At 41.6% G+C, this 22,521-nt stretch overlaps 1 protein-coding gene across 1 annotated transcript in view; it reads right to left on the bottom strand.

Annotated features, from left to right (window-relative positions):
• The window catches only part of myo15aa (myosin XVAa), a 151,652-nt gene that overhangs the window by 62,201 nt on the left and 66,930 nt on the right, over positions 1-22,521 (bottom strand). The window contains exons 26-36 of the mRNA XM_060840978.1: positions 20,109-20,239; positions 19,907-20,002; positions 18,200-18,435; positions 16,437-16,615; positions 14,775-14,847; positions 13,117-13,308; positions 12,597-12,712; positions 12,254-12,345; positions 9,159-9,282; positions 5,547-5,611; positions 3,895-4,062 (exon numbers count right to left, since the gene is read on the bottom strand). Coding sequence (XP_060696961.1) covers positions 3,895-4,062; positions 5,547-5,611; positions 9,159-9,282; positions 12,254-12,345; positions 12,597-12,712; positions 13,117-13,308; positions 14,775-14,847; positions 16,437-16,615; positions 18,200-18,435; positions 19,907-20,002; positions 20,109-20,239 — 1,472 coding nt within the window. The remainder of the gene's footprint in view (positions 1-3,894; positions 4,063-5,546; positions 5,612-9,158; positions 9,283-12,253; positions 12,346-12,596; positions 12,713-13,116; positions 13,309-14,774; positions 14,848-16,436; positions 16,616-18,199; positions 18,436-19,906; positions 20,003-20,108; positions 20,240-22,521) is intronic.

Below are 22,521 nucleotides of genomic sequence, written 5' to 3'. Positions count from 1 at the left end.
CTAACCTTCTATGCTTTTCCAGCACCACACTCCCAAAACTGACATTCCAGTGCACTATGTAGGGGTTGCTAGCCTATTAGAGAGGTGGTATTGACTTTGTGCTGCACATTCAGATGGATAATAATGGCAGAATGGTACATTTTTGGAGGGACAGAAATGGGGGAGTACCAATACATGGTTTGAATGTTATGGTAAAGGAATAGGGGAACCACTATGATGGCAGAGGGGCAGTATTAAAGGATCTGTGATTGGTCAGACAGCGGGAGCATGGCAATGTCAGAAGGACTGTACTAATGAACTATTGCATTGTCTTTCTGATTGGGATGTTAAATTGAGGCCTTCTTTGCATTCTCAGGTGGATGTAAAAGTTCCTGTGTCCACTATTTCAAAGCAAAGCAAAGGCTTTCCTCATTTTATCTTGGCAATGTTCACTCAAACAACTTCACTAACATCTGCTCATAATCACATTCCTGCTTGTGGGACCTTGCCATGCATTAATTAGCTACCACTTTTCTACATTATAATGTTGAAAATACCTCAAAAGTTCTTCACTAACTGTTGGGTGCCCTGAAGCCGTGAAAGTGCTACATAAGACAAATTATTTTTTCTTGCATCCTGTCATGAAGAGATGAGAATCTCTCCAGTCCTCTATCATCCTCTTATACCCTCCAACAGATCTGTTGACAAGGCAGTGTTTGCATTGTTGGTGAGTTTCTGTGACAGCCTGGAATGGGCAGATCATAGAATCATAGAATCCCTATGGTGTGGAAATGGGTCCTTCGAGCCAAGAAGTCCACATCAACCCTCCGAAAAGTAACCCACCTAGACCCATTCCCCTACATTACTATCCTATATTTATAAGTATGTAAGTTAGCTCGTTGAGCTTGAAGGTTTGTTTTCATCATCATGACTAGGTAACATCATCAGTGAGATTCTCCAGTGAAATGCTGTTGGTATGTCCCGCCTCTCCATTTATAGGTCTTAGTTTCTCCAGGTGGTTGTTGTCATTTCTGGTTCTTTTTTTCAAAGGAAGGTCGTTAGAATCTAAATCGATGTGTTTATTGATGGAGTTCTGGTTAGAATGCCATGCCTCTAAGAATTCTCATGCGTGTCTTTGTTTCGTTTGTCCTAGGATGTGTGTGTTGTTCCTGTCAAAGTGGTATCCTTCTTTGCCTGTATGTATACAAACTAGTGATAGTGGGCCATGTGGTTGCCAGTTGATGTTCATGTATCCTGGTAGCAAGTTTCCTGCTAGTTTGTTTGATGTAGTATTTTTTTACAGTTCTTGCATAGTATATTGTAAATGACATTAGCTTTGCTGATAGTAATCTAATGGATCCTTTAGGTTCATTAGTTGCTGTTGAAGTGTTTTGGTAGGTTTGTGGGTGACCATGATGCCAAGGATAGTTTGAGGATGTTGTCTTTGCTGATGAGATTGGTGCTGTCTGGTGTTTATGTCCTGGTTTTCCTAGTAGTGATGCCTGTGTTTCCTTGGCCAGATCAATGTTAATTGATGGGAAAAGGGCTATAAGGTCGAAGGAGACCATTATTCATCCTCTTCTAACTTTGAGATCCTCAAACTAGTGGACCCGTGCCTCACCACTCACTTCACATTCAATAACAAAATAAGTCAACGGAACACCTATGGGATCACCAATATCAGGCTCATAGCTGAAGCAGTAATGCAGAGACTTGAACAAGCTGCCCTCCCATCTATCCAACCCAAACTTTGGGTCCACTACATAGATGACACCTTTGTCATCACAAAACAGAACAAATGAGAGGAAACATACAACACCATCAACAATATCCTGACAGGCATAAAATTCACAAAAGCAGAGGAGAATGACAACAGACTCCCATTCCTAGATGTGACAGTTGAATGTACAGTTAACAGAGAGCTTCAAATCAGCGTCCCCAGAAAAACAGATTAATACTTAATTTCAGAAGCAATCATCCTTACACCCACAAATGAGGCTGCATCAAAACATTACTTCAATGAGCTGCATCACACTGCAGCACCCAAGAACTGCAAAAAGTGGAAGAAAAATATCTATACAATGTTTTCAAGAAAAACAGGTACCCAATAAACACAACCTGTCGATTCTTCAGAATACAAGATACTATGCAAGAACTGAGAAAAACACTACATCGAACAAACTAGCAGGAAACTTGCCACCAGGATACATGAACACCAACTGGCCACCAAAAGACATGACCCACTATCACAAGTTTCTATACATACAGACAAAGAAGGACACCAGTTTGACTGGGACAACACACACATCCTAGGACAGGCAAAATATTCTAAGACAACACACACACCCTAAGACACGCATGAAAATACTTAGAGGCATGGCATTCTAATCAGAACTCCATCAATAAAAACATCTACCTTCCCTTAAAAAAAAACGGAAGCAGCCACCTTAAGAAATCAAGACATATAAATAGACAGGCAGAACATACCACTAGTGCTTTACTGGAGATGCTTACAGATATGTTATCTAGTACGGTGATGAAATGTCTGAAAACAAAAGTACTTATCATCAATCTGAGCTATAAATCTTCTCAAAAATCACTAATCATATATATCCCTGACTAATGCACCTGAACATTAAGGGCAATTTAACATGGCCAATTCACCAAACCTGCACATCTCTGGATTGTGGGAGGAAACTGGAGCACCCAAAGAAACCCACACAGACACATGGAGAATGTGCAAACTCCACACAGGCAGTCACCAAAGGCTGGAATCAAACCCGGTCCCTGGTGCTGTGAGGTAACAGTGCTAACCACTGAACCACACTCTCCCAAATAAGTTTATCTGTTTCTCACTTAACTTCAACTCATGAGATCAAACTATTCAGTAGTGAACTCACGGTTTTGCTTTTCAAAATCAAAACTTTAATCAAAAAAGTCATCATGCCACAATAAGGTGGATGTTGATGGACACTCAGACTAAGGTACATTTCAAAAAGAAAGTTGATGCACCTAAAGCTTGAGCTGGGAGTGCTTTATGGAAATACAGGGTTCTAAAGCTGAAAAACCATTTTAGTCCATCGTATTAACAGCACTAGTTTTAATGAGAATAAAAATGTGCTTCATATAGGGAATTCAACAGAAATTTATGTATTGCTCTGTTGACAATTAAATAGAACAAGGAGATATAATGGCCAAGGAGAGAGAAATCCATCTTTTCTAGCTTTGTTTCTGTAACTTTACTGGAACACTGATTCATTCGGTGGCACAGTGGTTAGCACTGCTGCCTCACAGCGCCTGAGACCCGGGTTCAATTCCCGACTCAGGCGACTGACTGTGTGGAGTTTGCACGTTCTCCCCGTGTCTGCGTGGGTTTCCTCTGGGTGCTCTGGTTTCCTCCCACAGTCCAAAGATGTGTGGGTCAGGTGAATTGGCTAAGCTAATTTGCCCGTAGTAAGGGGTAAATGTACGGGTATGGGTGGGCTGCGGGTCGGTGTGGACTTGTTGGGCTGAAGGTCCTGTTTCCACACTGTAAGTAATCTAATTATTGGATTCCTCAAGCAAGTGATGTGATTTTTTTTTGATTTGCTTTATTATTGTCACACGTATCTGGTTACAGTGAAAAGTTTTGCAGGCATTACAGGCAGATCATACCATACAAAGTTAGGGTAATAAAACAGAGCGAAGAAATAATGTAATGGCGACAGAGAAGGTACACAAAGAACATGATCAACATTATATTTAAAATTTGAGAGATTCATTCAGAAGTCTAATTACAGTGGGGACGATGCTGTTGTTGAATCTGTTTCTACATGTGTTTAAGCTGTGTGAATATTTTTGAAATATCCCATGCTGGAACTCATCAATAAATTAGCCAGATGCACAGTAACATTTCTCAGATGCAGTTACACATACCTGACGAGGGAAGGCCACTTTTGGTTTGGGTGCTGTAGCTGGTGCAGTCTGGGTGCTATTGGTGGCTTTCATGGCAACAGTAGGATCATGGTTGAGGCTGGTGAGGGATGGGCTGGCACTAGTCATTTGATTTTGAAGGCTCATGGCCTGCAGGGTCATTTGCTGGGCCTGTTAGTGGAAACAAGAGATCACACAAATCGTTTAAATCACTAAGACAACATTTGGATAGGACTGAAAAGTATAATAAGTTATTATTGGCAAATGCTGGAAATACGCAGCAGGTCAGGCACCATTATTGGAATGGGAAATAGAGCTGAAGTTTCAGGTTGAGGACTCTACATTAGTGCTAGGAATTGTTAGAAATGTAATAGGTTTTAAGCAAATGAAAATGGGGTGGGGAGGGATTGAAAAAGAACAAAAGGGAAGAGTAGGGTGGAAGACTGGAGCGATTAAGGAAGAAGAGTTGATAGTGCAAGGGTAAAGGGAGTATTGGGGCAAGTAAAGAAATGGAAGATACATTTGGAAGAGATGTGAATGGCAGAATTATGAGCAACTATCATCTAAAAACAGAAAAAAGGGAAAAACAGATTCAACAACAAACATGTAAGGAGTAAGGAAACAAACTGGATACAGAGACAATGGTCTGAAATTTTCAGTGGAGTGCAGGAGTCTGCAGATTGACATATCAACAGATGAAGAGCTGTTCATCGAACTTATATTGAGTTTCATGAGAACACTGCTGGAGGCAAAGAATAGAGAGATCAGTGTGAGATTAACAGAGACTGGTTGTGACAGGTGACTGGCAGCTAAGGGTCACATTTGTGGATTGAACAGAGGTGTTCTGCAACATGATTCCTTGCAAAAGGCAGACCACATTGTGAGCAGTCTACAAAGTGAAAAGACTGTTTCACCTGGAAGAAATGTTTAGGGGATTGTATCTTGAAGAGAGATAAGATGTTGCATCATCTATGCTTGTATGGAAAGGTACCAAAAGCATGAGCTTTCAGGACTGGAACAGAATGTCACTTTCTGAAACGGGAGGAAAAAGTGTGTTTGGTGGTAGACTCTTCATTCATCTTTCTCTGGTACATTGATGACTGTATCTCAGCCATTTTCTGCTTTCAGTCTAAACTGGAAAATTTCATTGAGTTTACTTCCATTATCCATCTTTCTCTTCTTTTCACATGATCGACCTTTGACTTTTTCTTCCGTCAATTTTTCTTTCTCCATTATAACGATTGGGTGTCTACAAATACAGTATTTATTAGGAGCCCACTGATTCCCACAGTTAATTCAATTACATTTGCTCACACCGTGTTTTCTGTAACAGCTCCACTCCAGTCTCCCAGCTTCTCAATCTCTACCGCACCTGTTGAAACGTCTCAAAGCAGCATTTGTGACTGATCTTCCTCCATCTTCAACCAAGGATTTCCCTGACCATGGTTATCGTGACCCTGGAGAATGAGTATCTAGTTTCCCACACCACTGTTCTTACCTTTTTCCCTCCATCTAGATCTGCTACTGGGTTTCTCTTGCCCACATCCTCCCCTCCATAAGGGGAGGATGTGGGCTATTCACCACTATCAACATGATGTCACCATTAAATACATCTTCCACTCCCCTCCCTTTTGATTGATTAGATTAGAACTTACCAGGAGGTAGGCTTGGTGGTTAATGAAATCTTGCTGCTGGGCATTCAATTGTGAAGGGTCATAGCCTTAAGAACAACATTAAGAACAATAGTATCAAACACATTACATTCTAAGCAACACCCTCTTTTCTTTTATTAAACCTGCGACATTATTTTATACTTTCTCAACTTTCCCTTTTCTCCACATATGTTTACAACAGGCCTGGGATTGGAAACAAAAACAGAAGTTGTTGAAAAAGCTCAGCAGGTCTGTGGAGAGAAATCAAAATTAAACTTTTCGGGTCCAATGACCTTCCTCAGAACTGATGGCAACTTGGAAAGTTTCACTCTATATGCAGAAGATAGGGCGGGGGGAGGGGTAAGGTGTAAATAATAGGTAGGGATAGAGCCCAAAGAGAGAGAAGAATAGTTGGACAGACAAAGTAGTGGGAGAGTGAACAACTGTTAATGGAAACGATTAGTGGTTAACAACAGATAATGTGTAATGGCAGATGATGTGATAACAATGGTGTGTGTGTGTGTGTGTATATATATATATATATATATATGGTCGGGGAGCTAGGACATGGGGGAGTTCAGGCCCTAAAATGATTGAACTTGATATTGAGAGTGTGGAGAGCTATAGGATCCCCAAGTGCGCTGAGCTTCGCTGGAGCACTGCAGCAAACCTGAGACAGAGATGTTGATCAGAGAACAGAGTGGTGTGTAAAAGTGGCAGGCAACTGGAAGCTCAGGGTCTTTTTAGCAGGCAGAATGTAGATGTTCTGTGAAGCAGTGACCCAGATTTTGCTTTGTTTCCCCAATATAGAGACCATATTGTGAGCAGCGGCTGCAGTAGACTAAACTGTGAGAAGTGAAGATGAAGTGCTGCTTTACCTGGAAGGTATGTTTGACCCTTGACACTGAGGGGGGAGGAGGTAAATCAGCAGGTGTTACACCTTCTGCAGTTGCAGACGAAGGTGCTATGAGGCTAGTGGACCATGATGTCATAAGTGGAACGGTCCCTGAAGAAGGCAGACAAGAGAGTGGAGGTAAACATGTGTCTGGTGGTGGCATCTCATTGGAGATGGTGGAAATGGAGGCTGATGATCTTCTGGATGTGGTTGCTGGTGGGATGGTAGGTAAGGACAAGGGAAACCCTATCTCTGTTGCAGCAGAGAAGAGAGGGGATGAGGGCAGATGTGCACGTTATGGATCAGACCCAGTTGACAGCCCTGTCAACAACGGTGCTGGGGAATCCTTGGTTGAGGAAGAAGATGGACATTTCTGTGGCCCCTTGTCAAAGTTGGCCTCATCGGAACATATGTAACAGAGATGGAGAAACTGGGAAGATTGAATGGAGTCTTTGTAGGAAACAGGTATGAGGATATATAGTCCAGGTAGCTGTGGGAGTTGGTGGATTTAATAGTGGATATTAGTGGCCAGCTTATCCCCAGAAATGGAAACAGAGATGAAGAGGAAGGGAAGGGAGGAGTCAGAGATAGATCAGGTGAAAGCGAGAGAGGATGGAAATCAGAAAGGAAAATTGATTAACCTTTCCAATTCTGGATGAGAGAGGAAAGCAACACCAATGACATCATCGATATATCAGAGAAAAGTTATGGGTGGGGGCCAGAGTAGGACTGGAACAAGAAATGTTCCACATACCCCATGGAGAGACAGGCATAACTGAGGCCCATGCGGGTACCCATGACCACCCTTCTGACCCGAAGAAAATGAGAGGAGTTAAAAAAGGGGTTGAGGGCGAGGATGAGCTCAGCCAAGTGGAGGAGGGTGGTGGTGCATTTAAGTCGTCATTGGATAGGCATATGGACGTACATGGAATAGTGTAGGTGGGATGGGCTTCAGATTAGTATGACAGGGCGGCGCAACATCGAGGGCCGAAGGGCCTGTACTGCGCTGTTATGTTTGCTCCAGGAAGAAGTGAAGAGCTCTGATGGGGAGTGGATGTATAAATGGATTCCACATCCATGGGAAAGAGGAGGCGGCTGGAGCCTGCAAACTGAAAATTCCGAAACTCATGTAGAGCATCAGAGGAGTCACGAATGTAAGTGGGCAAGGACAGAACCAGGGAGAAAAGACCGAGTCAAGGTAGAAAGAATGAGTTCTGTGGGGCAGGAGCCGACTGAAACAATGGGTCTGCCCAGGCTGTCCTATCTGTGGATTTTCAGAAGGAGATAGAAGTGACCTGTGCAGACTTGTGGGTAGCTATCCCTACAGAGACAACGGAGCAGAGGGAATCGCCTCTTCCCTGGCCAACTTTCTCTCTCTCAGGCTTGCTGTAGTGTTCCAGCGAAGCTCAGGGCGAGCTAGAAGGACAACATCTCATTTTCTTCTTGGGGACCCTTCAGCCCGCAGGACTCAATATCAAGTTCAACAATTTTAGGGCCTGAATTTTCCCATGTCCTAGTTCCCTACCAAGTACACCAGGCTTTGTCTGTTATTATACACTAACTATTGTTAGTCACTAACAGTCTCCATTATTAGCTATTCACCCTCCCAGTCAGATTGTTATCAACTCCTTTGTCTGTCCAACTGTCTTCGCTCTCTTTGGGCTCTACCCCCAATTATCGTTTATTCCTTAGCTCCTCCCCACCCGATCATCTGCATATAAACCGACATTTTCCTGGCCACCGTCAGCTCTGAGGAACGGTCACCATACCCGAAACATTAACTTCAATTTCTCTTCACAGAAGCTGCCAGACCTGCTGAGCTTTTCCAGCAACTTCTATTTTTGTTTGATTTACAGCATCCGTAGTTCTTTCAGTTTTCATCTAGGATTGGAAATGCTACTCAGTGAGGGTCTGGCAAAGGGAAATGGGTGATTCTCTTCTAAAGTACCTGGGGCTCCTCAATAAACAGCTTTACGTATTTTCCTTTATTCCCATTGCTCCACTGTAAAACAATGGAGCTCACTGGTGCTGACAAAATTTGTTGTGGTCAGCAAAAGTGACAGGCAGTAATACTTACAGTAAAAAAAGTCATTGGTATGGCCACACGGAGTATTGTGTACAGTTCTGGTCACCGAATTATAAGAAGGATATGGAAGCTTTGGAAAGGGTGCAGAGGAGATTTACTAGGATGTTGCCTGGTATGGAAGGAATGTCTTACGAGGAAATGCTGAGGGCCTTGAGGCTGTTCTCGTTAGAGAGAAGGTTGAGCGGTGACTTAATAGAGACATACAAGATAATCAGAGGGTTAGATAGGGTGGACAGGTAGAGCCTTTTTCCAAGTATGGGGACAGCAAACACAAGGGGACACAACTTTAAAAGTGGGGGGAGATAGGTATAAGACAGATGTCAGAGGTAGTTTCTTTACTTAGAGAGTAGCAAGGGTATGGAATACTTTGCCTGCAACGGTAGTAGATTTGCCAAGTTTAAGTGCATTTAAGTCGTCATTGGACAGGCATATGGACGTACATGGAATAGTGTAGGTGGGATGGGCTTCAGATTAATATGACAGGGCGGCGCAACATCGAGGGCCGAAGGGCCTGTACTGCGCTGTTATGTTCTATGTTCTATGTTCACTGCTTGACTCCAATCACAACAAAAAGCCTAAGTAACACAGACCTTTTTTTAGCAAGTCCTGTCAAACAGCCCCACAGAATACTGACCTTGATGGGCTCCAGGGATGTCTGTAGGTCTCTCAGAATTTTGCTGTGTCTCAAATCCATTGCCGGCTCCTACTTTCCCACCTCCCTTCATTCGAGCTGACACGATGGAAGATCGCTCCAAATCCTCAAAATTGGAAGGAGAAGAAAACTGCTATAAGCCAAAACATACTGTATAATGCCATCCACTATTTAACTTATTGTGGCTTAGTACAGAACTTGAATATTACTGAGAAATGAGATGTCATTGAACCTTTCAAACAAACACAAAACTAGTCAATTTCAGGCAATCATAAAAACTTTATACCACAGAAGTGCTGATTAGTTGACAAGTCAATGCTGTTTGCTAGGAGTGTTGCTAGGAGAATGTAACAGCAAACTATAGGCTCCACAAGCTTCTGAGTAATTCAAAAAAATGCAGAAGGCTTGAACTTTTGCTTTGCAGAGAACAGGTGTGTGTGCATGAATGTATATTGCTTCTGACGTGCAAATGTGTCATGTTGCAAGTTTGACTGATTATCTTAAATTGGTTGTTAGTGTAGCTATTAGCACATGCAGGACTGTTCAGAAAGTGTTGAATCATCACATCAAATCTAACAGCAACTGTTTTGCTTTAGGTTTTGCAAGCACACATTTGTTGGGTACAATCTATGCTTTGCCTTTTCTGAACAGTAAAAATAACATGCTGCTTGATTCAATCAGTGGAAAAGTTACAACAGCAACATATTTAAAATAATCAGTTAAGTTTACAAACTTAACATAGTTGCTTCCTCGAACTGACATACATTCACATGGCAGGACCCAATCTTTACAAGCAAAGGGAATATGTTCAAACCATATACATTGACTGAATCACAGGAGCTCAGGAACCTAGAATTCCCTTTCAATTTCTCTATGGCAACATCTCAGGCAGTTAGAGTTGACTTGCAAACCAATATGCATTGTTTTCTCTTGTAGTATAAAATTCTGTGATTGTCTGAAATTTGGCACTCTTGGGTTTGTCCTGATGGGCGTAAAATATAAAGATTTGGTGACATATCACTCTTTTCACCAAGTTCTACAAAACTTTTCTAGTTAATGAAATTTCGCAAGATATCAACACTTCAGTAATTAATGAGACCCACAAGATGACAAAACCCCACCAGTTAATGAAACCCTCAACATCACAATCTCTGCAGCTTAACAAAACTCCACTTGTCAACAAAACTCTATAACATAAGAAACTCCACTAACAAAACCCCACCTTGTGACAAACTCTGATAGTTAACTAAATTTCTGTGCCTAAGCCATGGTTTAACAAAGCTCTATGAGTTACAGAAGACTGCAAGCTAAAGTTCCTTATAGTTAAGTAGTTATTTTCGATTTTTAAAGATATTCTAGCATCTTGTCCCCTGAAAAATGCTGATAATTTTTCTTGGTTTTGTGCTTGATAGCTTAACAATTCCTCAAAACTTATTCCTTAACTTTTACCTTAACCCCATTTCCTGCACAAGAGCAGAACGAAGGGCTCATTGATTCAGGGCTTCTCTTGGAGCTGGGTGAATAATTAGTGTGAGGATTGCTGACATTAACTATAATGAAGATGTATACAATAACTAAGGGGAGGTAATTCCACTAAAATCACTTTTTCCACATACCCTTTGTAGTCTGTTTCATTGAGAATTCTACCCCATCCAGAATGTTATTTTACCCTGAATGGGAGTCAGTCAACTGGTTGCAAAGAGTGTGATACAGGATAAAGTTAAACAACATTGATACTGGTTGAGGCATGTCCTCAACTTGCAGAATGCATAAGTCATAACTAATAATCCTCAGTAGACTGAGGCAATGGGTGAAAGCAGTGACCTCTACTGGTTATTCAGTGTTGCTATCAAACTACCCGAACATTTTGAATCCTCTTCACTGATGGGATCACGCAAAAGCCACTGTAAGAATGGGGTCAGCAACTCTCAGTTTTGCTGCCACTGTGCAGATCTACATGGCAGAGACATCTGGTCAGCAGCACAAATACTTTCTCCACTATGGTCAGATTCCTTATCACGAGTTTAACTGTAAAAAGTAACCTTTGAAATCACTTGCAGAATGGACATTCTAGAACAACAAGGAGTCCACCATTACTAATTAAGAATACTGAAACGAATTCAAGTGATTTAGTCTGATTTCCCTGATTGTTGACACTCTCCCATCTTCATGATCCCATTGCCTCAGGGATTGTCACACTCTTCTTTACAAATTTGTGTCGTGGGTACAAGAGTAAAGAAGGAAGGTTGAAGGTTGGGGTTTGTCCTTCTACGAGGAAAATGCCAGTTAAAGATCCCCAGAAACTTTAGTAACAGTAGAAGACACTGCCCCAGCTTGTAATGTTAATTTTTAAGGTCACATTTAGAGACAGTGCATAGTCATGTGAGCTCTTTATAAAAGGACATGAAAAACAAGGGAATGTGTACAATGTAAATTCATCAGGCCGATGCAGAGATGGTAGATTGTAGTGGTAGGACAGATGCTGGGACTCTGAAAGAGAGCAAGATTAGGAGACTTACAGGAAGCAGTTTCAGTTATGTATGAGTTTGATAGGATGAAGGAGCAAAGACTATTCCTCTGGTTGTGGAGTCACTAACAAGGGAACATCAATTTAGAATTGTCACAGAAGTTAGAGTGAAGTTGTTTTTGAGGATAGTAGCCCTACTTTGCTATGGCGGAGCCTACAGCAGAGATTTTAAGAGAAACTTTAATAAATTGGGCAGTTATGAGGTCCTTATGACCCCCTTTTGTGCTGTTCATGATTCTGTAATCCTCACAACATAATTTATCTTTGTAGGTACTTAGGTCTCTAACCCTTGGACCTATTTTCATCATACAATCCTTTTATTAAAAGATATAACTCAACTGAATTTACTGGGAGACCATTTCATCCATCCATTACTATCCAGGATAACAGTCTTTCTAATCTTGGTTCTTAATTTTCAGTAACATAATCTTAACTGAGTCCCGAGTTCTGGAATCGTTTTTACGTATTCTTGAATTCTCACTGCCTTTAGGAAGGGAGTATCCTATTTTACTGACATGTTTCCTTTTAGAATGAATTTGAAGTTCCATACCCCATTTTCATGTGATAAAACAGGATCAAACAGGCTATCAAGATAGCGATCAAGTCCTTTTTGAGAGCGGTTTTCATTGAGGGCATTGGAATCTATCAAAAACAGAGACAAAATATTCCAACAATAATCAGAAGAATACAAATAGTCAAGAGAAAGAAATACCTAAAGCAAGAATCACTACAGCTTAGACACACCAGCAACTAGAATCATCACAAGAAAAACCTTAAACGTTTGTTCATGAAACATCTGGAAATTGTTAATGCTCTAGTTTCAGTTTAGAGGGGTTAACTTTTCAAAAACTTTATTAACTCCCCATTAGGTAACTCATCGAAAACAATCTCACCTTGTCCAGTGGATCCTGGTATGTGTCCAGCTGAGTTTGGCATAAAGGTGGGGGCCTGTGTGACGGGAGGGGAGGGAATATCGTCATCGGAGTCGAAACCATGGCCAAAGACACTGCTTGGGAACAAAGACAAGTTACTAATGAGGCATGTGACAAATTATCCAGCTCCACAATCTTTGGGAAACTCACAAATAACCAATTGGATGTCAATCTGCAAATCTCCCAATTTTCTTCATAGCTTGTCTGCCCTGTCTGTGGGCACTTTTAAAACTTGATACAGTTGCGATATCAACCCTGATACTGTCTTGTTAGTTACCCAATGACAGCTCATAGAACTCAGCATAGATAGGGTGCACTACTGTTTAGAAGTTCCCAACTCTGTTGCCATTAAAATGAATGGATAAAAAATATGGACTCTGTTACCAGGTGTAGAGCTGCTTGCAGTATCAGAGAGACAAAATCCCATCTATAAACTAGGAACAGCCTCAGCACTCAGCACCTTCAGTTCAGGAATACCTACACATTTTTGTTCTTCTGGTTTCTTGACTTTTCCTCCGAGGAAATTATGAAGTAGGATTTCTGCCTTGGGAAATCTGTCATGAGTTCCAGGTCAGACACAAGGTCCATTGCATAGTCATGGCCTCCAAGCTCGGCCCATTCACCTTTACTCTTCCTTGCCACTGACCAACCTCGCCAGCCTTCTGTCACACCCCTGTAATAACATCAAACATTATCACTGTGCATATAGGTGATTTGTGCATGTGTGTTTTCTGTGTCAATGTGTGTATGCATGTATTGGTGACAGCATCTAATTGTGTTCCCATATCTCTTTATGTGTACATTTGTGTGCTGTGTGTAATGTGTTTTATGAGTGAATATGTGCGTGTTGGAGTCTGAGTGTATGTTTCTCTGTACATGTTCTTGTGTATATGTCCATAGAAGTGGGTATTTATAGGCAGACCTGTAATTTTAGGTGTAGCTCATTTGTTCATTAAATAAGTTTTCCTGTGATTAGCCACATGTCTGTTATAGGGATGGGGTGTTTTAGGTAGAGTATTGTTTGAGAATACATCTGACAGCAAAATCTCACCACTGGCACCTGATATGAAACCATGATTGCTTTTGATTTGGAGATGGGGTTGGACTGGGGTTTAAAAAGTTAAAAATCACTCAACCAGATTATGGTCCAATAGGTTTATTTGGAAGCACTAGCTTTCAGAGCTTGGCTCCTTCATCAGGTGGTTGTGGAGAATAAGATTGTAAGACACCGAATTTATAACAAATGTTTGCCATGTGATGTAACTGAAATTATATAATCGAAAAAGACCTGGATTGTTTTTAAGTCTCTCATCTTTTAGAATGACCATGCTGGTTTCAGTTCTTTCATATGTAAATCACAAAACTTTTTTAAAAAAAGTTACATTCTCAAGTGAACTTTAACAATGGGTGTCATGTTGGCCCAGATAATGTATTGAAGGTGCGAGTTTCCCTGTGAGGCTGTCTGCCCCACCATGGTCAGACTGACTCCAATCCAAAAATGCATCTACAGAATCTCACATGGATTCATGCAACTCCTGAGCAAAGCAAAATGTAATTCTGCACGTGCACACACACTCCCACAATGCATTCTCACAGACTTCTACCCTTTTACACTCACATACACAAATGTCAGTGTAAAGGGGTCTAAGTCTGTGAAAATGTATTGTGAGAATGGATGTGTGTGCGCGCAGAATTACATTCTGCTTTGCTCGGGATTCTGTAGATGCGTGTTTTGGATTGGAATCAGTCTGACCATGGTGGCACAGACAGCCTCACAGGGAGACTCCCACCTTCAATACATTATCTGGGCCAACATGACACCCATTGTTAAAATTCACTTGAGAATATAATTTTTAAAAAAAAAGTTTTGCGATTTACATTTGAAAGAACTGAATCCAACACGGTCATTTTACAAGATGAGAGACTTAAAAATAATCCAGGTCTTTTTCGATATATAATTTCAGTTACATCACACGGTAAACATTTGCTATAAATTCTGTGTCTTACAATCTTATTCTCCATAACCACCTGATTAAGGAGCGGCGCTCCAAAAGCTAGTGCTTCCAATTAAACCTGTTGGACTATAACCTGGTGTTGTGTGATTTTTAACATGGTTGCTTTTCTTTCCTCTGATGTTACCTGTAACGCAGAATATCTTGCCCCAATTCCTCTCCTGTCGTCCATGAATTCACTGGACACAGAAAGCTCACACCTGCAAACAAGATAAAGAGAGTTATTTACTTCGCTATCATTCCTATTATAATTTGGTTAGATCAGACATCAGATCAGAATGATGCAGGATTTTGATGTGGTAAATGGAACAAAGCATTTTCACTAGTTAGCGTGCCTGCAACAAACCTTAACTCAATTTAAGACCATTACTAACAAAATTAGTATCAAGATCAATATAAAATGTTTTGGAACAGAGGTTTGACAGTGCCAGTTGCCCATGTAAAGTATCTGGGAAATATCTGACGAAAGCGAGAATTATTTATTGAACACTTCTAAAGGGAGATCACTGAATAAAGGGTTGCTCAAACAACCAATTCCCTGTCATATTTGAGAAGAGTATTAGATAGCATGGGGAGAGGGCATGAGATTCATATTAGATGAAGTGGGATAATAAAGCATTAAGTAAGTGAAGGGAGAGTTAATATGGACAGAGTGGGATAGTAAAAGCTACAGGAATAAGGTGGAAAATTGTACTAAACTACATAAATTATTAAAATGAAGAGAGTGCTAGGGATTGTGGTGTTAGATATAAAATTCAATTGTTTCGATAATAGAGGAGTGGAGTGGATGGGGAGAGATACTGTTGGGAAATGTGATTAAACTGGGTAGCTCAAGTGGAAAAAAAGTACTAGCATAGATACAATTGACAGAATGGCCAATACTCTGCTAGAACAGCCGATGAACAATCAAGCAGTTGCCCTTTCTCCAGCTCACATGTTAACCAAAGATTCTGACTTTATAACTACAGAGATTGTCTCAAGGAGAAGGAATTGATAGAGAACAAACTACCTCCTGAACTGGGTGAGCAAGCCAGGAGAATTGGATTTACAAATGGAGTTGCAGGTAGATAGGATAGTGAAGAAGCATTTGGTATGCTTTCCTTTATTGGCCAGAGTATTGGGTGTAGGAATTGGGAGGTCATATTGCAGTTGTACAGGGCATTGATTAGGCCACTGTTGGAATATTGTGTGCAATTCTGGTCTCCTTCCTATTGGAAGGATGTAATGAAACTCGAAAAGGTTCAGAAAAGATTTACAAGGATGTTACCAGGGTTGGAGGATTTGAGCTTTACAGACAGGTTGAATAGGCTGGGGCTGTTTTCCCTAGACCATCAGAGGCTGAGGGGTGACCTTATAGAGGTTTATAAAATCATGAGGGGTATGGATAGGATAAATAGACAAGGTATTTTCCCTGGGGTGGGTGAGTCCAGAAATAGAGGGCATAGGTTTAGGATGAGAGGAGAAAGATATAAAAGAGACTTAAGGGGCAACTTTTTCATGCAGGGGGTGGTGTGTGTATAGAATGAGCTGCTAGAGAAAGTTGTGGAGGCTAATACAATTGCAACATGTAAAAGGCATCAGGATGGGTATACGAATAGGAAGGGTTTGGAGGGATATGGGCTGTGTGCTGGCAGGTGGGACATTTGGTCAGCATGGATAAGTTGGACCTTGTACATCTCTATGACTCTAAGTGGGTTCAACCACAATGAAGCTCTTCTCTTTAATTCTCATGCAAGAAACATGGGATAAAATGAATTGAGCTGGTATGATTGGGGAAATCTGTGCTTACCATCAAAGCAGGAGACATTTAAAGCAATGTTGCCCTTCCTCTTGTTGCCTGCCCACTCCAGCAGACATGGTGGGTAGCTTCTGGCTCCATCTGCACCATACCTGGCCTTTTGCATTGCCTGCATGAGCTTGTGCTGACACACAGATTTAAACCCATCATAGGCATGATCTGAAACAAACCTGATGGACAAAGGCAGAGAGAAGAGGAGAATGTGAGAAGGTGGGTGGTGAAGGAGGTTTGGGTGACCCCCAGATGATTTTCCTCCTTTGTCTACCCATAACATGTAACAAGTATTGTATCTGTCTAATGTTAGTCAAATGTCTTGAATCCCAGCCTATGGTATACTTCCACCTTCACACCACATACTCAGAAAAATGACACGGTACACAACGAACGGCTGGAAGAAAGCAACAATATCTCTACTGTAAGGCTGGGTACTTGTCAATTGGATATTGTTTAGATGAAGATTTCAGGTAATGGAGGCTGCAGTGTCTGTTCTATTTAAATCAATCTTGATGCTGAATGTAAGTTAAATATCCAGAATAAAATCAATGCACTTTTTAAAAAAAAAGCAGTCCCACTTTAAAATTACTTTCAAAAATGCCATAGCTGGTAAAATACAGTTAAAAATCACACAACACCAGGTTATAGTCCAACAGGTTTAATTGGAAACACACTAGCCTTCATCAGGAGCAGCGCTCCGAAAGCTAGTGCTTTCAATTAAACCTGTTGGACTATAACCTTGTGTTGTGTGATTTTTAACTTTGTACACCCCAGTCCAACACCGACATCTCCAAATCATGACTGGTAAAATAAGCCTCAGTGCTCCTCACATGGGTTGCTATCACAACCTATTGTTAGCTATCAATGGTCCCCATTAGCAGCTATTTTTTTCCCAAGCTGACTTGTATCTATTTGCTTGTCTGCCCAGCTGTGTTTCTTTCTCTCTCACGATGTCAAAAATCACATGACACTGGATTATAGTCCAACAAGTTTATTTGAAACCACGGGCTTTCAGAGCCTGGCTCCTTCCTCAGGCAGCTAGCAGCGCTCCGAAAGCTTGCTGTTTCAAATAAACCTTTTGGACTATAACCTGGTGCTGTGTGATTTTTGACTTTGTCCACCCCAGTCTAACACCAGCACTGCCACAGCATCTCTCTTTGAACTCTATCTCCACAGACGGTTTACTTCCCCCAGCTCCCTCCACCCACCTTCAGCACATTTACCAAGTTTTTCCTAACTACAAACAGTTCTGAAGAAAGGTCATTGGACCTGAAATATTGACTCTGTTTTCTCTCCACAGAAACATGACAGGATTTATTAAAGATTTGGGAACAGATTTGGGCAAAATTTCACACAGAGTAAAAAAAATCACGAACTGCAGATGCTGAAAATCAGAAGCAGAAACAGAAATTGCTGGAAAGGCTCAGCAGATCTGGCAGCATTTGTACAGAGCAATGGGAGTTAACATTTCGGGGCAAGTGACCTGAGTTCTGAGGAAGGGTCATTTGGCACAAAACATTAACTCTGATTTGGCTGCACAGATGCTACCAGACCTGATGAGCTTTTCCAGCAATTTCAGTTTTTGATTCACATAGAGTCCTCTTGTTTCATGATTGCAACTACCGCCACCATCCTCCCCACACCACCCATCCCCATGACCCCAGCCTTCCACCATGTTCACTCTTACATCTCCTTCAACCTTGTCCCCACAACACATTCCCTGTCCCTTGACCCTACCCTCCTGCCTCACATCTACTCACTTTAACAGGTACTTGTCCATCCTGGAAGAAGGAGCGAAACAACTGAGGCAAGTAGCGAATAATAGCCAGCCCCTTTCTGCATTCTTTTCATTGGCATTTCTCCACACCTGATTGGCTAGTTGAGCAAGGATTTCATCTCTCAGATTGGGGTTAGCTAGTCCAATCTGCGCTATGTAATCACCAAAGAGGATTTCTTGAGCGCCATTGAGTTGAGGATCACCCATGAATCTCATTACCTGTAAGAGGAACATTAGCTTCTTAAAGTGGATAAAATGTGAAAATGCAAAGAGCTGGTATCGGGAGGAATCTCTTACACTGGAAATTTCCCTGTTGCACTTGGCAACTCCTTTCCTTTCTCCCAGCTGTAAATTAATAAGCACCACCACTGCTACTTCCCAAAATGTGTACGCTCAGTCTGCAAGTCCAGAAGATAAATAACTTGCAAATTCAATCTTGTCCTCTCCTGTCATTCATTTACAGAAAACATGTACACACATACACACACACACACACATACACACACACACGCACATACATGGAAACAGGCACTTAAATGTACACTCTCAAGTATGTAAACACTCATAGGAGCAGAGACACACAATTTCCTTCAGGAAGTGTTGGTATTTGTTTTTACACACAAGGAAATGCATGTGTACATATACACATTCAAACAGACAAACACAAGTACAATTGCCCGCATCATGTGCAAGCACACAACCTCCAGCAGGCGTTAGCAATCAAATCTCCTCTTTCTTTCAGAAGCAGTAAGCCAATTAAAATTTTTTAAAAATCACCACTTTGAGTGAGTTCATTTTGTCAGAGGAGGGATTACGCCTGTGATTTGTACAGCTCAGTACTTTACCTTTCCACCAGGTGGAGCTCTGTTAATGTGGTTGACCACAACCTTTCAATTTGTTCCTCGTGTTCTTGGGTGAAATTTTGACAGATGGAAAATTTACTACTGGATGTATGGGTCATCATCAAGTATTTCCACATTAAGCATGTTATAAGCTTTCTTATCCAATTAATTTACTTTTACCTCCTCCTGAACTTTGGAGAGTATCTCTCCACTGCATCATTCTGAAATTCACAATTCCCACATAAATCATTCTCATCACCTCTATGGGCAAGGTTGTCTACTTCACATCTATTAAAACTGAAATGGGGCAATTTTCAGCTTTGGTTTCATATGGAAATGAAATGGAGAACTTCGAAACCATTTGTGCCTAACATCAAAGAAGCATAGTCATTATACTCTCTGATTGCCACATACAGACCCTTGAATGATGCCTACACAGAGTTACAAACTAAACATGAATCAAATGTTTCAGGTAGGATATGTTGTGAGTATAAATAAAACTGACAATGCCACAGTAGAGAAGTCCTCAGTCAATTCCTGATGAAGAGCTTTTGCCCGAAACATCGATTTTCCTGCTCCTCGGATGCTGCCTGACCTGTTGTGCTTTTCCAGCAATGCCTGCACTTCCCTAAATTCCTGATCTTCCACTGCAGCTATTTGTGAGAAACACCAAGTGGGGAAACCTGGAGCATGACAAAGAAAACTGGGGGAAGACTCACTCCAGCAAGTAACTTCTGAATACGAGAGCACAGACAGGGGAATAGGGCATGAAATTGCACTCTGGGCTGCAGCCAGTGCATTGCAGTTATATCATACTCTTTGCTAACGGTTAACCCAATCAGCCTTACCAGTTTGAAGACCATAACAGCTTCTTCTTTCAAATCCTCTTCTGAGTGGGTCAGTGCTTCATCCAGTGGAGTGGTCAACATACCAAATAAGTGCTTCTGCACGAAATAAAGCATCAACAATAGCAATGTAAGGGACATCCTCTGTACCCTCCTCCAAATCATTTATGTGCTCTAATCAGCACAGGACCCCACATATATTTACCTTGAAGTGAGTCCGTACAAAGTTGGAAAAAGGATAGTTATTGATATCAAGAGCCATTACTAGCTGTTCCTGTGATTGGACCTTTGGAGTTTCACTCTGGATAATACATTCATTCTGGTTTTCTTTATCAGCTACACAAAAACAAAAGAAAATTCAGACATCAACATATTTCTAAGCTTTTTCAACATGTTTTTCACGGTGAGCAAAAGGGGACAATATTTCATCGAATTGTAAACAACAAGTCCTGCAACTTTTCAAAGGCAAGCCACAAAGTAAAGCAACAACAAACAAGTGGGCAGATTTCATCCATGTATCTTCTGTACTGAGGTTGTCAGTAATCTTTGAAAGATATCACTATAATCTTCGAGCACCAACGCCCCAGATAATGAATATCACCACATAATTTCACTGGCTTGGTGTGTATTTAAAGCTCTCATCTCTCAGGTTTTAGAGTTGAGGTGCAATATTGCAACTTCTGTGACATTTGAGTTGAGGATTTCCTGATTGTGCTCCTGGATTACTTTATATGTAACTGTTCCAGTGCAGTCAGGCGCAAAGTGAGTTATTTACTGGTGTGATATATCCAATGAAAATAGGCAGAAATATAGAGAGTGTTGTTGTGGTTCTGTTCGCCGAGCTGGAAGTTTTTGTTGCAAACGTTTCGTCCCCTGGCTAGGTGACATCATCAGTGCTTTGGAGCCTCCTGCGAAGCGCTTCTTTGATGTTTCTTCCGGTATTTATAGTGGTCTGTCCTTGCCGCTTCCAGTTGTCAGTTTCAGCTGCCCGCTGTAGTGGTTGGTATATTGGGTCCAGGTCGATGTGTTTGTTGATGGAGTTTGTGGATGAATGCCATGCCTCTAGGAATTCCCTGGCTGTTCTCTGTCTGGCTTGCCCTATGATAGTGGTGTTGTCCCAGTCGAATTCATGTTGCTTGTTGTCTGTGTGTGTGGCTACTAGGGATAGCTGGTCGTGTCGTTTCATGGCTAGTTGATGTTCATGTATGCGGATTGTTAGCTGTCTTCCTGTTTGTCCTATATATAGGACATCATCAGAAATATACATCAGAAAGAAGAAACCATGATCTCATTCGACGTGACAGCACTGTTCACTTCGATTGACAAAACCCTAGCCAGAGAAACAATAGCCAACCTACTGGACATACAGAACAGAAAACAGGACGCGGAACCTATCAACAAAGACGGCATACTTAAACTACTGGACTTGTGCCTCACTACACACTTCACATTCAACAACCAGATATATGAACAAATCAACGGTACACCCATGGGATCACCAATCTCGGGACTCATAGCAGAGGCAGTTATGCAAAGGTTAGAACAAACAGTCCTACCACAAATTCAACCCAAACTCTGGGTCAAATATGTCGATGACACGTTTGTAATCATTAAAAACACGGAAATAGAAAAAACACACCGGATCATCAACGCCATACTCACAGGAATCCGATTCACGAGAGAAGAAGAAAAGGATAGCCAACTCCCATTCCTAGACGTGATAGTACAGAGAACACCGAATGGAGAATTCACCACAAGGGTACACAGAAAAACAACACACACAGACCAAGTCCTAAACTATGAAAGTAACCACCCCAACATACACAAACGAAGCTGCATCAGGACACTATTCAAAAGGGCCACAACACACTGCAGCACACCAGAACTACAAAAAGAAGAAGAGGAACACCTATACAAGGTATTCGCCAAAAACAGATACCCGTGCAACTTCATCAACAGATGCCTAAGAGAAAGACCACGGAACGAGGACATGCCACAACCCAAAGGACTAGCCACACTACCATACATCAGGAGCGTTTCTGAACTGACAGCCAGACTACTGCGTCCCTTAGGACTCATAACGGCACACAAACCAACAGCCACGCTCAGACAACAACTCACTAGAACGAATGACCTGATATCCAACATGAGCAGAACTAATGTAGTGTACAAAATACCATGCAAGGACTGCACGAAACACTATATAGGACAAACAGGAAGACAGCTAACAATCCGCATACATGAACATCAACTAGCCACGAAACGACACGACCAGCTATCCCTAGTAGCCACACACACAGACAACAAGCAACATGAATTCGACTGGGACAACACCACTATCATAGGGCAAGCCAGACAGAGAACAGCCAGGGAATTCCTAGAGGCATGGCATTCATCCACAAACTCCATCAACAAACACATCGACCTGGACCCAATATACCAACCACTACAGCGGGCAGCTGAAACTGACAACTGGAAGCGGCAAGGACAGACCACTATAAATACCGGAAGAAACATCAAAGAAGCGCTTCGCAGGAGGCTCCAAAGCACTGATGATGTCACCTAGCCAGGGGACGAAACGTTTGCAACAAAAACTTCCAGCTCGGCGAACAGAACCA

The sequence above is a fragment of the Hemiscyllium ocellatum genome, chromosome 20, assembly GCF_020745735.1.
Source record: "Hemiscyllium ocellatum isolate sHemOce1 chromosome 20, sHemOce1.pat.X.cur, whole genome shotgun sequence".
Classification (NCBI taxonomy): Eukaryota; Metazoa; Chordata; class Chondrichthyes; order Orectolobiformes; family Hemiscylliidae; genus Hemiscyllium; species Hemiscyllium ocellatum.
This window is presented reverse-complemented; position numbering and strand designations above follow the sequence as displayed.